The sequence below is a fragment of the Carcharhinus amblyrhynchos genome, chromosome 11, assembly GCF_965287045.1.
Source record: "Carcharhinus amblyrhynchos chromosome 11, sCarAmb.v2.hapA, whole genome shotgun sequence".
Taxonomy (NCBI): Eukaryota; Metazoa; Chordata; class Chondrichthyes; order Carcharhiniformes; family Carcharhinidae; genus Carcharhinus; species Carcharhinus amblyrhynchos.
Window position 1 is genome coordinate 62,178,348 of NC_137334.1, and position 20,890 is coordinate 62,199,237.

The window sequence follows — 20,890 nt, forward strand, 5'->3', positions numbered from 1 at the left end:
TACATTTAGCGAGGTAGCCTCCACCACTTCAACGGGCAGAGAATTCCAGAGATTCACCACCCTTTGAGTGAAGAAGTTCCTCCTCAACTCCGTTCTAAACTGCACCCCCCCCCGCCCCTTATCTTGAGGCTGTGCCCTCTAGACCTGCTGTCCTTTCTGAGTGGGAAGAATCTCTCTACCTCTACCCTATCCATCCCTTTCATTATCTTATACATCTCTACAAGATCCCCCCTCTTCCTTCTAAACTCCAACGAGTACAGACCCAGTCTATTTTGTCTCTGTTCATAGTCTTACCTGCACAATCTTACCTGCTGTTCATGCCACACTCCTGCTGCAGCAAAGTCAGAAAATTTGGAGGCCAGCAAAGTCTTTGTTCACTGTGGCAGGTTGGGAAATTCCCGCTGGTATGAACAGTGGTAAGATTCGGTCTCTGTCGCTTGATGTAGAGCAGCAGAGAGGGAACCAGTGATTGGAGGAGTTGGGAGAGACGATAACTGAGATTGAGGAGCAGCTCTTCACAGATTCTGTATCTTCCACGTACACAGGCAATCTTTCTTTCACTTGTCATTCGTGTCAATGGTTTCTTGTTGGCCTTTTAGGGGTTATTGAGGGCAAATTTGCCTGCTGCCTCCATACACTTATCTACAAAATGCACTGTAGCAAACGTAGCAAGTTTCCTCAACAGCACATCTTAAAATAGTGAGTTTCAGTACGTAGAGGGACAATAGAAGCAAATTCAAGAGGACACTCATACTGCTAAGTACCTTGCATGTCACACATCCCCTTGACTTGTACGTTAAGTTCTCTCCTTTATTATCACTAGGTCAATATCCTGAAATCCCCCACCTAGTAGCTTTGTGGGAGCCCTTTATTCACAAAATTAAGCTCAAAAATAAGTCTTATGGGCAATTAGAGCACTAATTGTTGATGATATTGACATCCTGAAAATATATTTTTAAAAATGATACCACTAAAGCAACTTTAGTGATAAAGTTTGTCCTGGTTTGAATTCCAGTTTTTCCCCATGGCTTGAAATAACCTGCCGTGAATACTGCCCATCAACGAAAGTATCGCTGATGTAGTTAACACTGCTGCATCACAGCACCAGGGATCCGAGCTCAAAGCAATTCAATTTCAGCCTCGGGTAACTGCATGAGCATGGCACAATGATTAGCACTGCTGTCTTACAGCACCAGCGACCTGGGATCAATTCCTGGCTTGGGTCACTGTCTGTGTGGGGTTTGCACATTCTCTCCTTGTCTGCATGAGTTTCCTCCGGGTGTTCCGGTTTCCTCCCACAGTCCACAGATGCGTGGGTTAGGTGGATTGACCATGCTAAATTGTCCCTTAGTGTTAAGGGAACTAGCTAGGTTATGGGGTTATGGGTGTAGGGCCTGGTTGGGATTGTAGCCAGTGCAGACTTGAGGGGCCAAATGGCCTCTTGTCCTGGGGAAGTTCGCACTTCTGGACAACTGTTGGGTAAACTCTTACCTGGAAACTCCTGAGAGGGACTCCCAACACATCTTGGGAGACCTTCCCACTCAACCCCAAAAATCCAGCACTAGGGATCCTGGAAGTTATGGGCCTATGCATGATTGGTCTTGTCTTATGGAGTTTTATCCTCCCACTGGCAGGTGTACTCTCTATTCAAAAATCACGACATCCAGCAAAACTTCCAAAGTGAGGGGCATCAAATCTGAATTAACTACAAGGCTTGGATACAACTTCTGTGCTTTTCAATTGTTGATAACAAAATAAGACAATTAAACAATAATGCAACTTCCGAAAAGTAATACCTACCTCAGCATCAAATCATTTGTAAAATAACATATATATGCCAATTAGAAGAAAAACAGACCACTGAATTAGGTGACATTTTAATTAGTGTGGAATCCACAAAAACATTTATACAAAGGAACTGAAATAGCGGTCGGGCTTTGCAAAAGGACTCATAGCACCTTTTACCATTGTGCTTAAGGAAAGCTTTTTCATCAATTAACCAATACTCTTCACACCACAACAAATTTTAGACCACAAAAATTGTATTCTTATCCGAACAATTTATCCAAAATAACTAATATTTTCAATACTGTTGTTATAATGGTTCTCATGGCATTTTGAATCTGCCTTTAAAAATATGCAAAATTGTTACATCAATACAGTTGAAGTAATTATTATAGATTGTAGCTTTGATGAAAACTTGCTTAATACAAAGCTCCAACAAATCTTACCTCCAGCAACCTCTTTTCCCAGTGATTCAGCTCTGTACCCATGCCCCCTTGATTTTCAAGTTCCATTCCTTCAAGGATTGGGCAGTTAAAGTGCTTCTGGGCTTCTTTCTGCCCAATGGAAAGTCAGATTTAATGGTTAGGGTAAAAATAGATGATCCAGTTGAATCACTTCATGGATTTTGCTTTAATATACCATAATTAGCAGGGCACTAGACAGACACCAAGTTGTCATTTTGCCTTAACTTCACTGTGTTCCATTTTCATTCTTTTGTAATGGCGATTCATCAATTTTACACTCAACAATTTTTTTATTTCATTTGAGAAAATTATTCAAAATCCTCTTCCACACCACTATTCAGAGCCCAGAATACTCATTACAATGAAGCACTAATTTACACATTCATCCTTTAATCTATGTCTAATATGCTGTATACAATGCACATTGTACGGTCTCCTGTGCATTGAGAGAATCAAACGCATATTTGCTGAAGTGAGATTTTGAATAGCCTGAATTTTGACTGTTCCCTTCTCCGCAACAACCACCACCACCACCGCCCGTATCACTCCAACTTTTCCATTGTGGGCTCCTACACGTTTTAGACCACAGCTAACGTATTTACTTAGATATGCAAGTGAAAAACTTTCTCTGGGATAAAGCAAATTAAAGATGATCAAATTGCAAATCAAGGAAAACCAAAAGCAACTAGGCTAAAAAGATAAGAAATTCACAAAATCTAGAATTCCTATTCCACCAGTAAGCTGGCTTTTAAGATCTTTACCTCTAGATCTTTCCATCCCCATACGACATTGAGAACTAAAGTTTAACATACATTTTGGTCTGTTTTTCCCTCCAAAATGCACTTCTTCACATTAGTGTGTTAAATTACATTAATCACATTTAAGAATATTCTCCTAATTCAACATGTTCCAGCTGATTCCTACATTCATCTTCACATTTTGCTTTTCTCAACAATTAGTATTATTATTTGACTTGAATTGAGAACAATCTTATGACAGACTCATTGAGAATGTCACAAGCTACATGAGGAAGAGCCAGTCACTTTTATTCAGATTTCTGCCATTCCTCTATTTATGTCCCACTTGGGTCACTCTTTTTGTCTCTTTTTATCAGAAGTTTTTTTAACAAGCTGATACACAAATATCTATTACCAATATCCATCATGAAATTTTGAAAAAAATAATAAAAGTATTTTCGTTAATACTTACAACAACTCGTGGAGTTACAAGAAGGAGGACCTCATGATTAAGCTTCTTGTTCCCTCGTATGTCCCATAACCTTATCGCCTTACGCGCAACTCTGTCACTCCACTGATATAATCCAAGTCTGTTCAAATACAAATTAACACACTATGATTGTAATATTATTCAAGGCATTATGAAAAACCTAAACAGTAGCTAATACAAATGACAAAATCATGCAAATATTTTGACTTACAATTAAACCAAACAAATGTAAATGCTTTATCACAACTAAAGACTGACTTAAATAAAATCTCTTACGCACTAGATGACAACTAAACAAGTTTTCTCAAGGTTTAAAAAAACAAAATATCGAACTTACGATTCATTAAAAGGTGGAAGACCATTTGCCTTTCTTGCAGTTAGAGGCTTTCCCTCATCATCACGGTAGAAAGCAAAAAGTCCCGCTGAGAAGCCCTAAATTGAAGTAGAAAAGAGGAACTTTTAATGTTTTGGGAAAAACTGCTTGACAGAAATTTCCTGCAGTAACAAATATTATGTGAACTATAAAACAGAAAATGCTCAAACTACTTAACAGGTTACGCAGCACCCATGGAAAGAGAAATTGAGTTAATATTTCATGTCATCGAGCTGAATCAATAAGTCCATTCTCTCTTTCCACAGATGCTGGCGGATCTGCTGAGTATTTTCATTTGTATCTATCTGTTCTTATTTTAAATTTTCAGCATCTGCGGTATTTTGCTGCTTTTATAGAAACTACACTGGTTAAATTCCTATAAAATTTATTCCTATAAAAGTTATTCAATCTCAACAAAAATAATCATTTTACACTATATGTGAAGGCACCTCATGAACAGAATCCATCTTCAGTGATATATCACACTCTGAGCAACATAACTGGAGGTGACAGGGAAACTGACAAGGAAGAAAATGACATGACCACGTCCTCACCAATTTACCAGCTTCAGTCACATCTGTCCATAATAGCATTCGTGGAAGTTACACTGTAGGGCATCCTTTCCCTCGCAGTATGGCATGACTGCCATGCTAAAGCAGGAAAAAGTTAGCAGCCCAGAATTGGATATCAACAGAACATTATAGAATATCAGTAAAACCGTATACTACCAAAATCTGTGAATTCATAGCACCAGCATATCCTTCATGGCTTTAATGGCGAATTCAACAACGAGTTTTGTAAGTTGGATTTATGTTGCTGTTTAGCTCTTACTTCTTCATTCATTTTCATATACATATTTGTGTTCCAGTGTCATTGCATTTTGAGTGCAAATATAGGCAAAAAACAGTGGACTAAGTCATCAACTGTGATGAGTGCTTGTAAATACAGTGTATAAAAAAAGTAGACTGCATTAGGATACCTTTGAACTTGTATAATGTTTGAAACGATACTGGAAACTTGTACATCTGATGTGCTAAGTGTAATTTTACAAGATGCAAATTTTAAATTTAAAGGCAACATTTTAGGTTGCGCTGAGGTCCTTGCCCTCCTAGCATAAATTTCAGGGGTGAATTTGCCCCCATTTAATGCCTGTTGAGACATGGCCACTGCTGGGACTACACAGTCCCCAATAGAGGTGGTCACTGGATCTGGATTGGGAAGCAGGTCGAGAGGATAGGTTTCAGCAGAGCCAGGCCAGCGGGCCTGGTGTGCAAGATAGGGGCTGGATGGATGCGAGCGAGCAGGGTAAACCTGAGGGTGACAGAAGGGTTGGGGGTGACCTTTCTGTAGGGTCCAAGAAACCCATAACTGAGGTACTCCCATTCCCTTGCTCACCAGTATCCTGAGCAGTGAAAGCTGTCAGATTTCCCACTTGGCATCAAGTTGCAAATAGGGAACCAAACATAAACTTTGTTAAAGATCTGAATTAGGAAGAGAGCTTGTTTACTCTGGAGAAGTGTAAGCCTAACGGAGGAACCTATCAAGCAATGGGAGAGGCAGTGGTATAGTGATACTGTCATGGACAGACACTCAGTTTAACGCTCTGGCAATTGCAAGTTCAAATCCCCCCAGTGCAAATGTGAATATGAATTCAATAGATAATCTGCAATTAAAAGTCTGATAACAACCATGAAACCATTGAGATTGTTGTAAAAATCCATCTGATTCACTAATGTTCTGTAGGGAAGGAAACTTGTCATCATTGGCGGGTCTGGCCTACATGTGACTCCAGGCCCATAGCAATGCGGTTGACTCTTAAATGTCCTCAGAGACAGGCAATAAATGTTGCCCAGCCAGTGACATACACATAACGATAAAATCAGAAATAAGGCAAAAGACAAACGGAACCCTAATAACATGTACAAGATCGCCATATTTCTTGAATTAGTGGTCATAGGCTCAAGAAGAAGAAGAAAGATTAAGCTAGTTCACATTTTACTACTTTACACAGAGGATGGTAGCCCAGGACAAAAACTTTGATTACCATAGTTTCCCTAAGATTTTTTGTTATATTTTCATAGGTTATGGGCATTGCAGACTAAGCCACAATTCATTGCTCATCCTGAATTGCTGTCAAGAATGTGATGGTGAGCTACCTTCTTGAACTCCTGCAGTCTATGTGGTCTAGGCGTACCCACAGCACTGTTAGGATGGGATACGTCCAAAGGTGTGGGGGTTAGGTTGACTGGCCATGGTAAATTGCCCCATAGTATTCGACGGAGACGAACAGGGTAAATATTGGGGTTCAGGGGATAGGGCCAGGGTGGAATTATGGTCAGTGCAGACTCGATGGGCCAAATGGTCTCCTTCTGCACCGTAGGGATTCTATGATTTTGAAATGAAAGCATGTCTGCAGATAACATACCAATGCGTGGACAATTTCATGTTTCACTGTTGACAACATGCCTTTGAACTCTTGTGGCTCAGCGGGGATCATACTAGGGCACAGGTTTGCATATCCTGCAATAGGCCTGCAATATTCAGACAAAATGATTCATTAGTACAAATAAATTGCATTTTTTCTAATGTTTCAGTTTTAAATAATTTGAGGATTTTTATATTGAACTACTAGTTGATTAACCATCTACAACACATTAGTAACATTAAAGCATTCCATACCCCACCCCTCAGGCTAAATGAAAATTAATAATCATTTATAAATCAGTTTGGAAAACACAATGAGGAAACACTGAAAAAAATCAACAAGCATTCATTATGTTGTGCCAAAGTGCCAGTAAGTAAATATTTTTAGACAATTACTTTTAAGCAAAAAGGGATTTGTTGAGGAATTAGATAATGACATAATCATCATAATAAATAGCAATGCAATATTTCACTTTTATCTATCTTATGGAAAGAAACTGCAATAATTGATTCAAATTTTTTAATCACTACCTTTCATTAGCATTTTGTTTTAATTTTCCACAACACACTCACTCTCTATTCCCCATAATGCTCTTCAACTAATCTGACCAAATCACACTGTCTGGCAGAGCTTGGGTTTGTAATTTAACACTGAATCAGTTACATGAGGACCGTTGTAGCAATGCTGGCGAGTACAGGAGTCACAAAATAAAGTTTACTGATCCTTCTTTCAGTTGCTTCAGGAACACTCTATATCAGTTCAGTTGTTATAAAGATTATTGGAGCAGCAGGTCAAACAGTTTTGTATGGCTTCAAGAGAAGCATATCCTTTATATTTCCCTCCTGCGGTGGGAGCTTTCCCGTCCTGTCTGCCATGGGAATTGTAGCAGGCGGAGGGGAGGACCATGCAAAGGTCCATTGACCTCGGGTGGGATTTTCCAGTTTTGGAGTGAGTGCGGCCGGAAAATCCAGTCCTACAATTTCTCTAGTCTCGAAAGCTTGGGACTAAGTCATTACTGGATTTTGGAATTGTCTAAGTTGTAGAATGACGTGGAGATGCCGGCTTTGGACTGGGGTAAACACAGTAAGAAGTCTCACAACACCAGGTTAAAGTCCAACAGGTTTACCTGGTAGCAAGAGCCACTAGCTTTTAGAGCGCTGGCTGCCCCTTCGTCAGGTAAGTGGGAACTCCCACTCACCTGATGAAGGGGCAGCCAGCACTCTGAAAGCTAGTGGTTTTTGCTACCAGATAAACCTGTTGGACTTTAACCTGATGTCATGAGACTTCTTACTCGTAGAATGACACCAGAATACTTAACACAAAATGTGTGAACTAGAAAATACCAGAGATATAATTAGTTACCTGAAGCATGAAACAGTGATATAATATTCTAAAACAATAATAAAAATTAATTTGCTTATTTAAATAGTTTATTTTCCATGTTTTCATTCTCAAAATACTATACTAAAATGACGCATTGAGCTGCCTGGGTCTGCCTAAAACATTTCTAGGAAATTAATGTTTCTGAACAATAGATTGGAGCAATTAGAGTGTTTTTTTTTATTGATAGAAATCTTACCTATGCTCCCGAGTAAAAACAAACATCTAGAACATGGATAACAACTACTGCCACATAAATTTACTTTTTACAAATACTCTTTGTCAATTGAGCCATCTCATGGTCAATATCAAAAATTATCAGAGCATTACTAAACACCTTACATCAATAACTTTACACTAAAACTTAATATTAGGACTTTCAATGCCTGTGTTTTGAACTCTAATCTTCATTCTACACAGTTATGGCAGAGTATCAACTAAAAATAGGGATTTCATGAATTGTGGTGAGCACTTTGAAATCAAATGTTTCAAAATCAAGGTACAATTATATATGCCAAGAGCTAATCAGAACGGATCTCACCTGTCCAATTCTGCTTCCAGCTGACAGTATGCTGCATAGGCTACAATGTCCTCCTGTCCACAGCGTTCTGTAGTCAGTGCACTCACATAAAGCAAAAAATCAGCATCCACGACACCTGGACCATCGGTTAACCCTGCAGATCCACAAGACCTTCCATTTTCACTACATACCCTGCATTGCTGGATAGATCAAATAAACAGTATTAAAGCCCACTGTTCTACAGGTTTCCTTCATTCTTTTTGTGTACCATTGAGAAAATGTTTCTGACCCAGCTCTGTGTCTACTTCTTAAAACCAATTCTTGAAATAAAAACATCCCATTTCAATAAAGAGAAATGCTCACATTAAAAAAATTATATTCCTGGTATAAGTTGATGTGAGAGAATGAAAATTATAGGGAGAATACAGGAGTGTGGTTTTAGCTGAATTGATCCTTCAGAGTGCCAGCACAAACATAATGGGCTGAATGGCTATGGGCCAATAGAAGACAATTCTATTTTGTGGGCAAAAACTATTCAACTGCACATTGTTTAATCGGCCAATCCAGTATAGCTTAAAATGTGTACAAATAACATGCAAAACCAACAAAAAAAATTGGAGGACTTTAGAACTTTCTATAAAGTGGACTCGGGACTTCAACAAAAACATGGCAAACTAGAAGAAAATTGTGGATAATTGTCCTGCTTTCCCAAGATGCATTTTGCAACTTAGTGCAACATAAAATTTTCACTGACTCGCAAAGGTGTAGAGTCTACTTGTTTTAATTCAAGTTAAGTTAAATTATCCAATCACCAATTTTTAAACCACCAATTTTCACATTAATGTTATTCAAGTGTTCATTCATCTGAATTAAACAACGCAAAAACCCTGCTGCAATAAAATTATACTCCATAATGAATGAGCTACATAATTGCATGCAGAGATGAGAGAGCCAGCAACATCAATAGCCTGTTGGCTATGGGAATTAGTTGCTGTCTGTGGGAAGAAGTGAGCTATTCTTATAATCTTCCAAAATTCCCTGGATTCTGGAAAAGTTCTAGCAGATTGGAAAATAGCTAATGTAATACCTTTATTCAAGAATGGAGAAAAAGCAGGAAATAACAGGCCAGTTAACGTAACATCTGTCATAGGAAATTTGCTAGAATCCATTATTAAGGCATGATGTGGAGATGCCGGCGTTGGACTGAAGTGGAGAAGTCTCACAACACCAGGTTAAAGTCCAACAGGTTTATCTGGAATCAGAAACTTTTGGAGCACTGCTCCTTCATCAGGTAGTGATGAAGAGTGGTGCTCCGAAAGCTCGTGATTCCAAGTAAACCTGTTGGACTTTAACCTGGTGTTGTGAGACTTCTTTCTGTTCATTATTAAGGCAGTTATAGTCTTGCCCACAACCCCAAGTTCTCAGCCTATCCACTTCCTTTATCTATTTCACCTACTCAATGATATATTTCTCTAAACAAATTAAGATTCCCGAGTCATCCTTTTAATTGGCTGTTTGTAGTTAGGGGAGAAAGGTGAGAGGACAGTGATATTATTTTAACTTCCCTTTCTCCCTCATCATTTTCAGCTACTTCATGTTGTCTGGATTCTGGACTGACCTCAGTGACGCCGCTGGTGAATCGCTTCCTCTGGACATCTGCTCACTCCAATATCTTCCAGTGCTCTTTCACAAGACCTCTTACTATGTGTTACCCTTCTTAGTCTACCAGCCTCAAACAGCTTTGTACTTACACTCCCACATTTGGGATGTTTCTTCCCCCAAGCTCCATCCCTGTTTAACTTTGCTGCATGCCCTCACAAAATCTCATTGTGCTCTGTCGTCTTGTTGCAATATCTTATTCCTCCCATGACAGTATTCTTAGTTCTTCCTAAACTCTTCTAGCCCCAATGCTGTCTCAGTACTGATCCAACTATCCTGGTCGTCAGCTCCATTTGACATCAGGAGTCCACTTAGTTTGACTCTATATATGGAACACCAGAGGAGATCAACTAATTTAAAAGTAAATATATTCTGGAAATACAAAACCTTAACACATACAATGTAAGGTATATAGGATTTTTAAAGTTTAGTTATTAGTGTCACAAGTAGGCTTCCATTAACACTGCAATGAAGTTACTGTGAAAATCCCTTAGTCGCCACACTCCGGTGTCTGTCCGGGTACACTGAGGGAGAATTTAGCATGGCCAATGCACCTAACCAGCATGCCTTTTGGAACATGAGGGGAAATCGGAACACACGGAGGAAACGCATGCACACGCGGGAAGAGCGTGCAGACTCCGCACAGACAGTGAGCCAAGCCAGGAATCAAACCTGGGTCTCTGGCACTGTGAGGCAGCAGTGCTAACCGCTGTGTCATCGTGCTGCCATAGAGATACATTAAAAAATAATGAAATCAATGTAATGTCCATTACTATAACAGTTTTACCTGTAAATGTTCTTCTGGCACTATCACTGGACCACATCTTGTGATCTCAGCACAGGCACCTTGACAATACATGTGCGGGTCATCCTTCTTTCTTAAATACTGATTGGTTGCACATGGCCTTCCAAAAATAGATTAACAGTTCAGTTTAGACATGTACATGTTAATAACACTTGATAAATGCTTAAATGCAAATCAGTAGCAACTGTATATGAGCAGTTATTTATTTAATATAACCTTTACATTGATAAATATTCTGCAAGACAGACAGGCACTGAACACAGTTAATGTTTTACAACTGTTCAAAAATAAGTTACAGTTAGTGGTCTGAGCATCTGAATCTCAAATTAATGCATGCTACAGGCATATAAAAAGAAAATATTTTGGACTAAGAATGTTTTTGTGCCATTAATGGTGAGCATATTAGGGCTGGTAAATGAATCACTGTCCATTTTGGTTACTCAGATCAGCACCAAGCCTCCTAGGTTAGATTCCGCACTGTTAATTGCAGAATAAATCTTTTACTCTATCCCAACAATGTGCCTCAGCCCCATCTTCGGTACAGCACCCTTACTAAACAGTTTTAGTATATTTCCATTTACCACAGCAGCTAACCTGTGATTGAGTGAATGCCAATCTAGCATTGGGAGTATCAGAAGGAATTTGACTAGAAGTGCTCAAACTCAATTCACAGTACACCTTCACAGAAAATGCTGGAAACACTCAGGTTTGACAGTATCTGTGGAGAGAGAATAGAGCCAATGTTTCATGTCTGGAGCCAGATTGAAATGCCAGCTCTATTCTTTCTTCAAAGATGCTGTCGGACCTGCTGAGATTTTCCAGCATTCTCTGTTTTTGTTTCAGATTCCAGCATCCGCAGTATTTTACCTTTATCACAGTACAACTTTACTGGCAACATCATGCAGAGGTCTTCCATTCTCTTAGTGCGGGTTGGATTTGAACACAGTTACTAGAAATGAAAGGCCAATGTCTAATCCACTGGCCTTCCCAATCGACTAAAAAATATAGACCTTTTTTCCTAAAATCAAAAATTGTTCAGAAGTAGATTATGTAGGTAACAGATTCTCACCGTACCTGCTCAGCAGAATTGGGCCAACTACTTTACGAACTTGGAATGTACTTTGTAAATACTTAATCGCTTTTGGGAACAGTTTATTCTGACATGGAAAAGAAACAGAGAAAGATAAAATAAGTGCTGTGTTAACCAGAATTAAATCTAAAGATAATTACATAGCTGAACTTCAATACAAAAAAGGCATAGCAAATAAAGATCCAACAATTTACTGAGAAGGGAGACATCCTTCAGGATTTTTTTTTGCTACTTCAATGCTGTATATGAGGAAATACTGGCTTTCAGAGTTTTGTTTTTCCAACAGAAGAAATTGAAAACCCTTTTTTACCTCTTATTCCTAATACAAAGGGAAAATGTTGAATGCAAAGACTGAAAATTAGTGCCTATATTGCAATGCAAATTTGATACTTTTTGGCCCTGGCAGTTTCTAGCCTGAACCATTTCCTTAGACATCCAACCCTCTTATACCACCATCCCTGACCAGAATGGTCCAAATGCTCTCCATTCGTTCCTTGACGGAGGGTCAAATAATCTCCATCTCCACCACCCTTCTGTGTCAGGCTGAACTTGTCCTCTCATTGAAATATTTTTCCTTTAACTTGCACAAAAACTGAACATGCTGGAATATCTCAACAGGTCTGACAGCTTCTGGAATCAGTGCTGGGTCTACTGTTATTTGTGATGTGGCGATGCTGGCGTTGGACTGGGGTAGAACAGAAAGCTGGTGTTGTGGGATTTCTTTCCACTGTTATTTGTCATTTATGTCAATGATTTGGATGAGAATATAGGACACATGGTTAGTAAGTTTGCAGATGACACCAAGATTGGTGGCATAGTGAACAGTGAAGAAAATTATTTCCAATTGCAATGGGGTCTTGATCAATTGAGCCAATGGGCTGACGAATGGCAGATGGAGTTTGACTTAGACAAATGTGAGGTGATGCATTTTGCTGGATTGAACCAGGGCAAGCCTTACTCAGTTAATGGTAGGGCGTTGGGGAAAGTTACAGAACAAAGTGATCTATGGGTACATGTTCATAGCTCCTTGAAAGTGGAGTCAAGTGCTCAGAATGGTGAAGAAGGCATTTGGCATGCTTGGTTTCTTCGATCAGAACATTGAATACAGGAGTTGGAACGTGTTGTTGAGGTTGTACAAGACATTGGTAAGGCCACACTTGGCATACTGTCTGCTCACCCTATTATAAAAAGGATATTATTAAACTAGAAAGAGTGCAGAAAAAATTTACTAAGATGCTACCTGGACTTGATAGATTGAGTTATAAGGAGACGCTGAATAGACTGGGACTTTTTTCTCTGGAGTGTAGGAGGCTGAGGGGTGATCTTATAGAGGTCTATAAAATATTGAGGAGCACAGATCAGCGAAATAGTCAATATCTTTTCCCAAAGGTAGAGAAGCCTAAAACTAGAGGGCATATGTTTAAGGTGAAAAGGGAGAGATACAGAAGAGTCCAGGGGGGCAATTTTTTCACACAGAGGGTGGTGAGTGTCTGGAACAAGCTGTCAGAGATAGTAGTTGAGGCAGGTACAATTTTGTCTTTTAAAAAGCATTTAGATAGTTAGATAGATGGGTGTGATGGGTATAGAGGGATATGGACCAAAAATGGACAATTTGGATTAGTTTAGGGGTATTTAAAAAAAAGGACAGCATGGACAAGTTGGGTCAAAGGGGCTGTTTTCTCTATGACTCTATCTGTGGAGAGACAATAAAGCAGGCATTTCAAGTCAAGATGACCCTCCGTCAGAGTTCCAGTCCTACTTCCTGATACACTGATGAATGTATTGGTGCTGCTTCATGCTCTCCTCCGGACCTGAAAAAATTCATCACTTTTTCTTCCAATTTCCACCCCTCTCTCACTTTCACATAGTCCATAGACCATAGAAAAACTACAGCACAAGCAGGCTCTTTGGCCCACAAGTTGCGCTGATCATATCCCTACCTACTAGGCTTACCTATAACCCTCAATCCTATGAAGTTCCTTGTACTCATCCAGACGTCTCTTAAAAGACCCTGTCGAATTTGCCTCCACCGCCACCAACGGCAGCCGATTCCACGCACCCACCACTCTGAGAGAAAAACTTACCCATGACATCTCCTCTGTACCTACTCCCCTGCACCTTAAACCTGTGTCCTCTCATAGCAACCATTTCAGCCCTGGGAAAAAGCCTCTGAGAATCCACCCGATCTATACCTCTCAACATCTTATACAACTCCATCAGGTCACCTCCCATCCTTTGTCTCTCCAAGGAGAAAAGACTAAGCTCCTTCAACCTATCCTCATAAGGCATGCCACCCAATTCAGGCAACATCCATGTAAATCTCCTCTGCACCCTTTCGATAGCTTCCACACCCCTCCTGTAATGAGGCAACCAGAACTGAGCACAGCATTCTGTCTCCAATATGTCCTTTCGTTCCCTGGATTTATTTGTCTCTATTTCTGGTGATAAAATGTCTACCAATATTCATTACAAACCCTCTGAATCCCACAGAGCTTTTTCATGTGGGACTAAGTCCTGTGGCAGGGCTGGGAGTGTTTCCTGCTGCAAAGGCAAGCAGGAAAACACGCCATATCTTCGCCTTATTAACTATGAAGCAGGGCGTTTTGCACTGCAATCCGTAATGAAGCAGGCCTGATGGTGTATAGTGCATTATCCTATTCAGGCACCATATTGAAATAGTAGCCAACTTCACTGACTCAGTATTGAAGAAGGTGGACCTCCAGAAAATAAAGGTGGATTTCTATGAGCCTCTGATGCTGGAAGATGGACCTCACGAAAATGACAGTGGATCTCTGAGAACACTCTGATGAGGGAAGATGGACTTCCTCAATGAAACTAAATCAGAAAGATCCTCCTGTAGATACTTCCCCCACTGTTGTGTTTTGGGCTGCCGGCAGCCTCTATTTCAAACTCTAGAGGTAGTCCTAAGCATTGTTCAAGCAAGTCCTGACATTTGCATGTTACATTATAGAGTCATACAGCAATACAGCATGGAAACAGACCCTTTGGCCCAACTGGTCCATGCCAACCTGCTCGTCCCAATTGCCCACATTTGGCCCATATCCCCCTCATCCTTTCCCATCCATGTGCTTATCTAAATACATCTTAAATGTTGCTATTGTACCTGTCTAAACTACTTTCTCTGGCGGATCATTCCATATACCATCCTTTGCATTAAGAAGTTGCCCCTCAGGTCCTTTTTAAGTCTTTCCTCTTTCACCGTAAACCTATGCCCTTTAGTTTTCAATTTTTTTATTCACTTGTGGGACTCGGGAATCACTGGCTGGCCAGCATTTATTGCCTATCCCTAGTTGCCCTTTAGAATGTGGTGGTGCGCTGTCTTCTTGAATCACTGCAGTCTATGTGCTGTGGATTGACCCAACCCACAATGCTGTTAGGGAGGGAATTCCAGGATTTTGAGCCAGCAACTGTGAAGGAATGGTGATATATTTCCAATACTTTTTCCAGACATGTTTTGCACAGGCGTGTTTTTCCACTAGCGTTGCGGCGAATCAGTGTGAGGGGAAGATTCCAGACAGGTCTTCACCTGCATCCCATCAGCAAAATGCAATTCAGTTTCACATCAGGTTCTCGTGTGTTTCCCAGTCTGCCATGTGGGCATCAGTAGATCTTGTCAGAAATTCAGATTGGGCTGAAACCCATCTCCCCACTACCATCAAATTCCACCCATCCTTTCTTTTATTTCATATATTGGTTTGGCTCAAACAACTGGAAACTAATCAGAGCAATGAAAATAATTCAACCTATATAATCAAGCAGTACATAGATTAAAAGGCTTTGCACATCTGCTGCATTAACTTTATGTACTCTGCCACTCCTTAGTGATTTGCTTGGCAGAATCTGCTGTAACAAGGTTTCCTAACTTGTAAACAGACAGGAACAAACTAGGGAATATTTAATTTAACCTGGAATCTGTTTAGTAAAGATTTTTCATCAAAATACTTACTAAATTGAGTAATCTAAACTAACTTTTCACTTAAAGATACAGCATAAAAAAAGTTCTTTTTAATGACTTAATTGATTCAACTGCAGTTATTACATTTAATCTTATCCATCATATCCAAAACTTCAGGAGGATCTCATTATGCATAATGCACAGGGCTATGCAACATTTCCATTTAAAACAACTTGCCTGAAAGTTGTTGACAATGCTGTAAAAAGCTATGATTTGCTTATGCATAGATATCTAAATATTGTATGACAGAGCGCAACAACTGAACAGCCATAAATCTACACGTTTCAAATCCTGATTTTTGTACACATTTTCGAACCACGTTGCGCTTGCAAAGAGATCAGTTTACTATAGGATGGAACACAAGATGACTGCTCCATCTAAAGTTGTACCTACAGTCTCTGCATATAAATGTCGAAAGAGGATATTTTAAAATCATACAACAAAAATTATTTGTCACATTGTTTTATGGTAATTTAAAAAGTCAGCCAATCCCATCATTGATCTTGTCTTTACATTCAAATAATCATATCGGGAACAGGATAAACATTTGGCCTGAGGACTTAATGTGTTGTTAAGAAAACCTGTAGAAGTGAGGCAAGGGTTGAAAAGATTATAAGCTGAGGCTGCAGCTAAATGTCCAAACCACACATTACATAAGTACAGGTCAAGGTTGTATTATAGAATAAGAATAGAACAATGTATTTAAACTCAGAGCACTTGAGAACATAGAGGGCCTGAGGGCAGCCTCTCCAGCTGATCACTCCAAGACATGTGTTGCTCTCCTGCATCAGAGAGCATTCTTGGAGCCTAGAAACTAGGTTGTATTATTTGTACGTCAGTTAATATGAATGGAAGACCAAATCAATCTTTGTAATAAAGCCTGTTATCATGAAAGCGACTGATGTGTGAATTATAAGTAGTAACATTATTGCCAAACTAAAAAAAAGGTAACCACTAGAAATCTGCTAATATTACTCACAAAGATCTAAACATTCTGGCAGATAACCACAGTTGGAATGAATTCCACAATCATTTCACAGACGTTGTGAAAAATTGTGTGACATTAGCAACGTCATACAATATTTTTTGAAGCTCATAAAAGTAGAATTTATACTGCAGTTTTTGACTTGGACAAATGTTTCAGAACATAGCCCCACTCTGGGTCAGTCATTCAATGCCCAAGCTGGGTCAGTCATTCGACCTCTTCCCGTCTGTCTCTCCATCGCCACCATGCCCCGTCCCCTTTTCCTTTTCTCTCATCCTTTAAGTGCACATTTGGGTCAGTCTCTCTCTCAAAGCTGAGCCAGTTGCTCTCTACATGCTTGGTCTGAGTCATTCATTCCCTTGCTACTCCTTCTGGTCACTCTCTTGATATCCATTCAGGCTCAATCACTCTCACTCGCTGTCTGCTCTAACTCAGTCCTTCTCTCTCGGTGCCAGTGGTGGATCAGATTTTCTCTCTCAGTGCCCACTCTCATTCTCTCGCTGAGCCTGCTCCAGCTCAGTCTCTCTCTCTCTCACAACCCGCTCCAGTCTCTCTCTCAGAGCCCACTTTGGCTTAGTCTCTCTCTCGGTGCCTGTTCCGGCTCAGCCTCTGTTTCTCTCTCAATGCCCGTTCTGGCTCAGAATCTCTCTCTCTCTCTCACGGCCTACTCTGGCCCGGTCTCTCTCTCGCTGCCTGCTCTGGCTCAGTCTCTCTCTCTCTCCATGCTTGCTCTGGCTTGGTCTCTGTCCCTCTCTCTCCATGCTCGCTCTGGCTCGGTCTCCGTCTGTCTGTCTCTCTCTCTCTCCATGCTCGCTCTGGCTCGCTCTCCGTCTGTCTGTCTGTCTCTCTCTCTCCATGCTCGCTCTGGCTCGCTCTCCGTCTGTCTGTCTCTCTCTCTCTCTCTCTCCATGCTCGCTCTGGCTCGCTCTCCATCTGTCTCTCTCTCTCTCCATGCTCGGTCTTCGTCTGTCTCTCTCCCTCTCTCCATGCTCGCTCTGGCTCGGTCTCTGTCTGTCTGTCTGTCTCTCTCTCTCCATGCTCGCTCTGGCTCGCTCTCCGTCTGTCTCTCTCTCTCTCTCCATGCTCGCTCTGGCTCGGTCTCCGTCTGTCTCTCTCTCTCTGTGCCTGTTCTACCCGCTCTGGCTCGGTCTCCGTGTCTTTCTCTTTCTCAGAGCCCGCTCTGGCTCGGTCTCCGTCTGTCTCTCTCTCTCTCTCTCTCCATGCTCGCTCTGGCTCGGTCTCCGTCTGTCTCTCTCTCTCTCTCTCTCTCTCTCCATGCTCGCTCTGGCTTGCTCTCCATCTCTCTCTCTCTCTCTCCATGCTCGCTCTGGCTCGGTCTCCGTCTGTCTCTCTCTCTCAGTGCTTGTTCTACCCGCTCTGGCTCGGTCTCCGTGTCTTTCTCTTTCTCAGAGCCCGCTCTGGCTCGGTCTCCGTCTGTCTCTCTCTCTCTGTGCCTGTTCTACCCGCTCTGGCTCGGTCTCCGTGTCTGTCTCTTTCTCAGAGCCCGCTCTGGCTCGGTCTCTGTGTCTGTCTCTTTCTCAGAGCCCGCTCTGGCTCGGTCTCCGTGTCTGTCTCTTTCTCAGAGCCCGCTCTGGCTCGGTCTCCGTGTCTGTCTCTTTCTCAGAGCCCGCTCTGGCTCGGTCTCCGTGTCTGTCTCTTTCTCAGAGCCCGCTCTGGCTCGGTCTCCGTGTCTGTCTCTTTCTCAGAGCCCGCTCTGGCTCGGTCTCCGTGTCTGTCTCTTTCTCAGAGCCCGCTCTGGCTCGGTCTCCGTGTCTGTCTCTTTCTCAGAGCCCGCTCTGGCTCGGTCTCCGTGTCTGTCTCTTTCTCAGAGCCCGCTCTGGCTCGGTCTCCGTGTCTGTCTCTTTCTCAGAGCCCGCTCTGGCTCGGTCTCCGTGTCTGGCTCAGCGCCCACTCTGGCTCAGTCTCCGTCTCTTTCTCAGCGCCCGCTCTGGCTCAGTCTCCGTCTCAGAGCCCGCTCTGGCTCGGTCTCCGTGTCTGTCTCTTTCTCAGAGCCCGCTCTGGCTCGGTCTCCGTCTCTGGCTCAGAGCCCGCTCTGGCTCAGTCTCCGTCTCTTTCTCAGCGCCCGCTCTGGCTCAGTCTCCGTCTCAGAGCCCGCTCTGGCTCGGTCTCCGTGTCTGTCTCTTTCTCAGAGCCCGCTCTGGCTCGGTCTCCGTCTCTGGCTCAGAGCCCGCTCTGGCTCGGTCTCCGTCTCTGGCTCAGCGCCCGCTCTGGCTCAGTCTCCGTCTCTGGCTCAGCGCCCGCTCTGGCTCAGTCTCCGTCTCAGCGCCCGCTCTGGCTCAGTCTCCGTCTCTTTCTCAGAGCCCGCTCCGGCTCTGTCTCCGTCTCTTTCTCAGAGCCCGCTCTGGCTCAGTCTCCGTCTCTTTCTCAGAGCCTGCTCCGGCTCAGTCTCCGTCTCTGGCTCAGTCTCTGTCTCTTTCTCAGAGCCCGCTCTGGCTCATAATAACGAGAGATAGGGAGAAAGAGACTAATGGGGGGGGGGGAAACAGTGTTGATTTTCAATTTAAAATTCAAATTCCCATAAATTGAGCCCTAAGTTTGTGATGGAAATGGTAGATTTCTGAACAGAAATATTTAAGTCACTCAGGGCTCCAAGGAAAAAAGATAAAATGAACTGAACTTAACCATATCCCATTTCGATCATCAGAACAGAAGTGTTAGTGTTATCAAAAGGATAGCCAGGCACTACTTTAGAAGGGTAATAAACAGGGACAGACAAACATTCACATTCACTTCCAATCACTTATGATAATGGTTATCACTTTCTGAGACACTAGTTTGTCGACTGTTACCATGGTTTTGCTCGTCTTATCATGCTGCTCATTTGTTTGCACATTCGTACAGTTTTTCATATAGTTTTCCTATCAGCTTGTTTGTTTCAAATGCTCTCTAATGAATTATATTAATAGCTTTGGAGCTCATTAGTGTCCATCTTTAATCCAGTTGCATCATCACAAAAATATTGCTTCAATGTGCATGATATTATCAGTCATATCTATTATGCCTATTCAATCAAATAATGAAACTATTCAAATATCTTTTATTCCAACATTCATTTCAAGAAAATGTCTCTCTAGTATTGAAAAACTAATGTAGAAATAGTCTTTATACTCGCAATTTCTCTACTTTTTTTACAAATATGGACAATGATATTTAACCTTAAACATTTCTCTAATGACTAAAATGATTTTTATTTTAGTAGTCCAGTTGCTACTCTCTTATACGCTGGTTTTGCTCAACAAATCACTTGATGTCTTAGCATACTGCTATGTCATTCACCATAAATAAATGGAGACAATTCATCTAAATTTAAAAAAAAGTGAGCCTCAGCAACACATGATCCCATTCAATCAGAAAAATAGTTTCAAAAATTCCATCCTTACTATGCAACTTTACTGAGACATCAATACTTAATTAAACCACACTTTACTCAAGAACACACATCATCTAGGGAGAGAGGAATATAGTGTTAATACAACCCAATTCTGACAAAGGCTCATTAAAACCTAAAATGTGAACACTAAATTTCTTTATGTTCCCAAGTTCAGTACCAATCCTTCATCACTTCCATTACTATAGCTTACATTTTTGTGGCTGTTAAATTTGAAAGAGGTTAAATTTGAATCTAGGCTTAATTTTGTTTCACAGGAACATGATGCCAAGAAATGAACAATTTACAACTGAAATAATGGTTTTGTAGTTGTATATTGTAAAATGCAGGGGTTTTTATACTTACCTTAACTAAATATTTTTTATCCAGGGGTAAACTGCAATATACAAATAAAAAAGCTTTTAATATTAAAACTTAAAATCTGTGAAGTTATTTAATAAATTCTTATCATGATAAATTTAAATAGAACAAATCACAATACTTACTACTCAATACTTAGATCATACACAATTTTTATTCTTAGATGTTGATCAATACTCCTCCTGGTAATTCGACTTGGCTCTAAATAAACTTGGTAAATCACCTTGAACAAAAAAGATGCCATTGTTAAAGAAGACAAAGATAAAAAATGAATTAAATACCAACCACAGAAACCCTACAATACAGAAAGGTGCCATTCAGCCCATCAAGTCTGCACCAGCTCTCCAAAACAGCATCCCACCCCTGGTCTTTCCTCTGCCCTATCCCAGTAACCCTATGCATTTACCCTGGTTAATCCACTTAATCTTTGGA

At 41.1% G+C, this 20,890-nt stretch overlaps 1 protein-coding gene across 2 annotated transcripts in view; it reads right to left on the bottom strand.

Moving 5' to 3' along the window:
- lmln (leishmanolysin-like (metallopeptidase M8 family)) overlaps nt 1–20,890 on the bottom strand; it is a 47,381-nt gene that overhangs the window by 23,393 nt on the left and 3,098 nt on the right. For both annotated transcript variants that reach the window (XM_080199247.1, XM_080199248.1), the window contains exons 2-10: nt 20,584–20,681; nt 20,444–20,474; nt 11,713–11,795; nt 10,621–10,738; nt 8,196–8,374; nt 6,275–6,380; nt 3,814–3,908; nt 3,459–3,576; nt 2,232–2,339 (exon numbers count right to left, since the gene is read on the bottom strand). In XM_080199247.1, the coding sequence (XP_080055373.1) occupies nt 2,232–2,339; nt 3,459–3,576; nt 3,814–3,908; nt 6,275–6,380; nt 8,196–8,374; nt 10,621–10,738; nt 11,713–11,795; nt 20,444–20,474; nt 20,584–20,681 (936 nt within the window). The remainder of the gene's footprint in view (nt 1–2,231; nt 2,340–3,458; nt 3,577–3,813; nt 3,909–6,274; nt 6,381–8,195; nt 8,375–10,620; nt 10,739–11,712; nt 11,796–20,443; nt 20,475–20,583; nt 20,682–20,890) is intronic.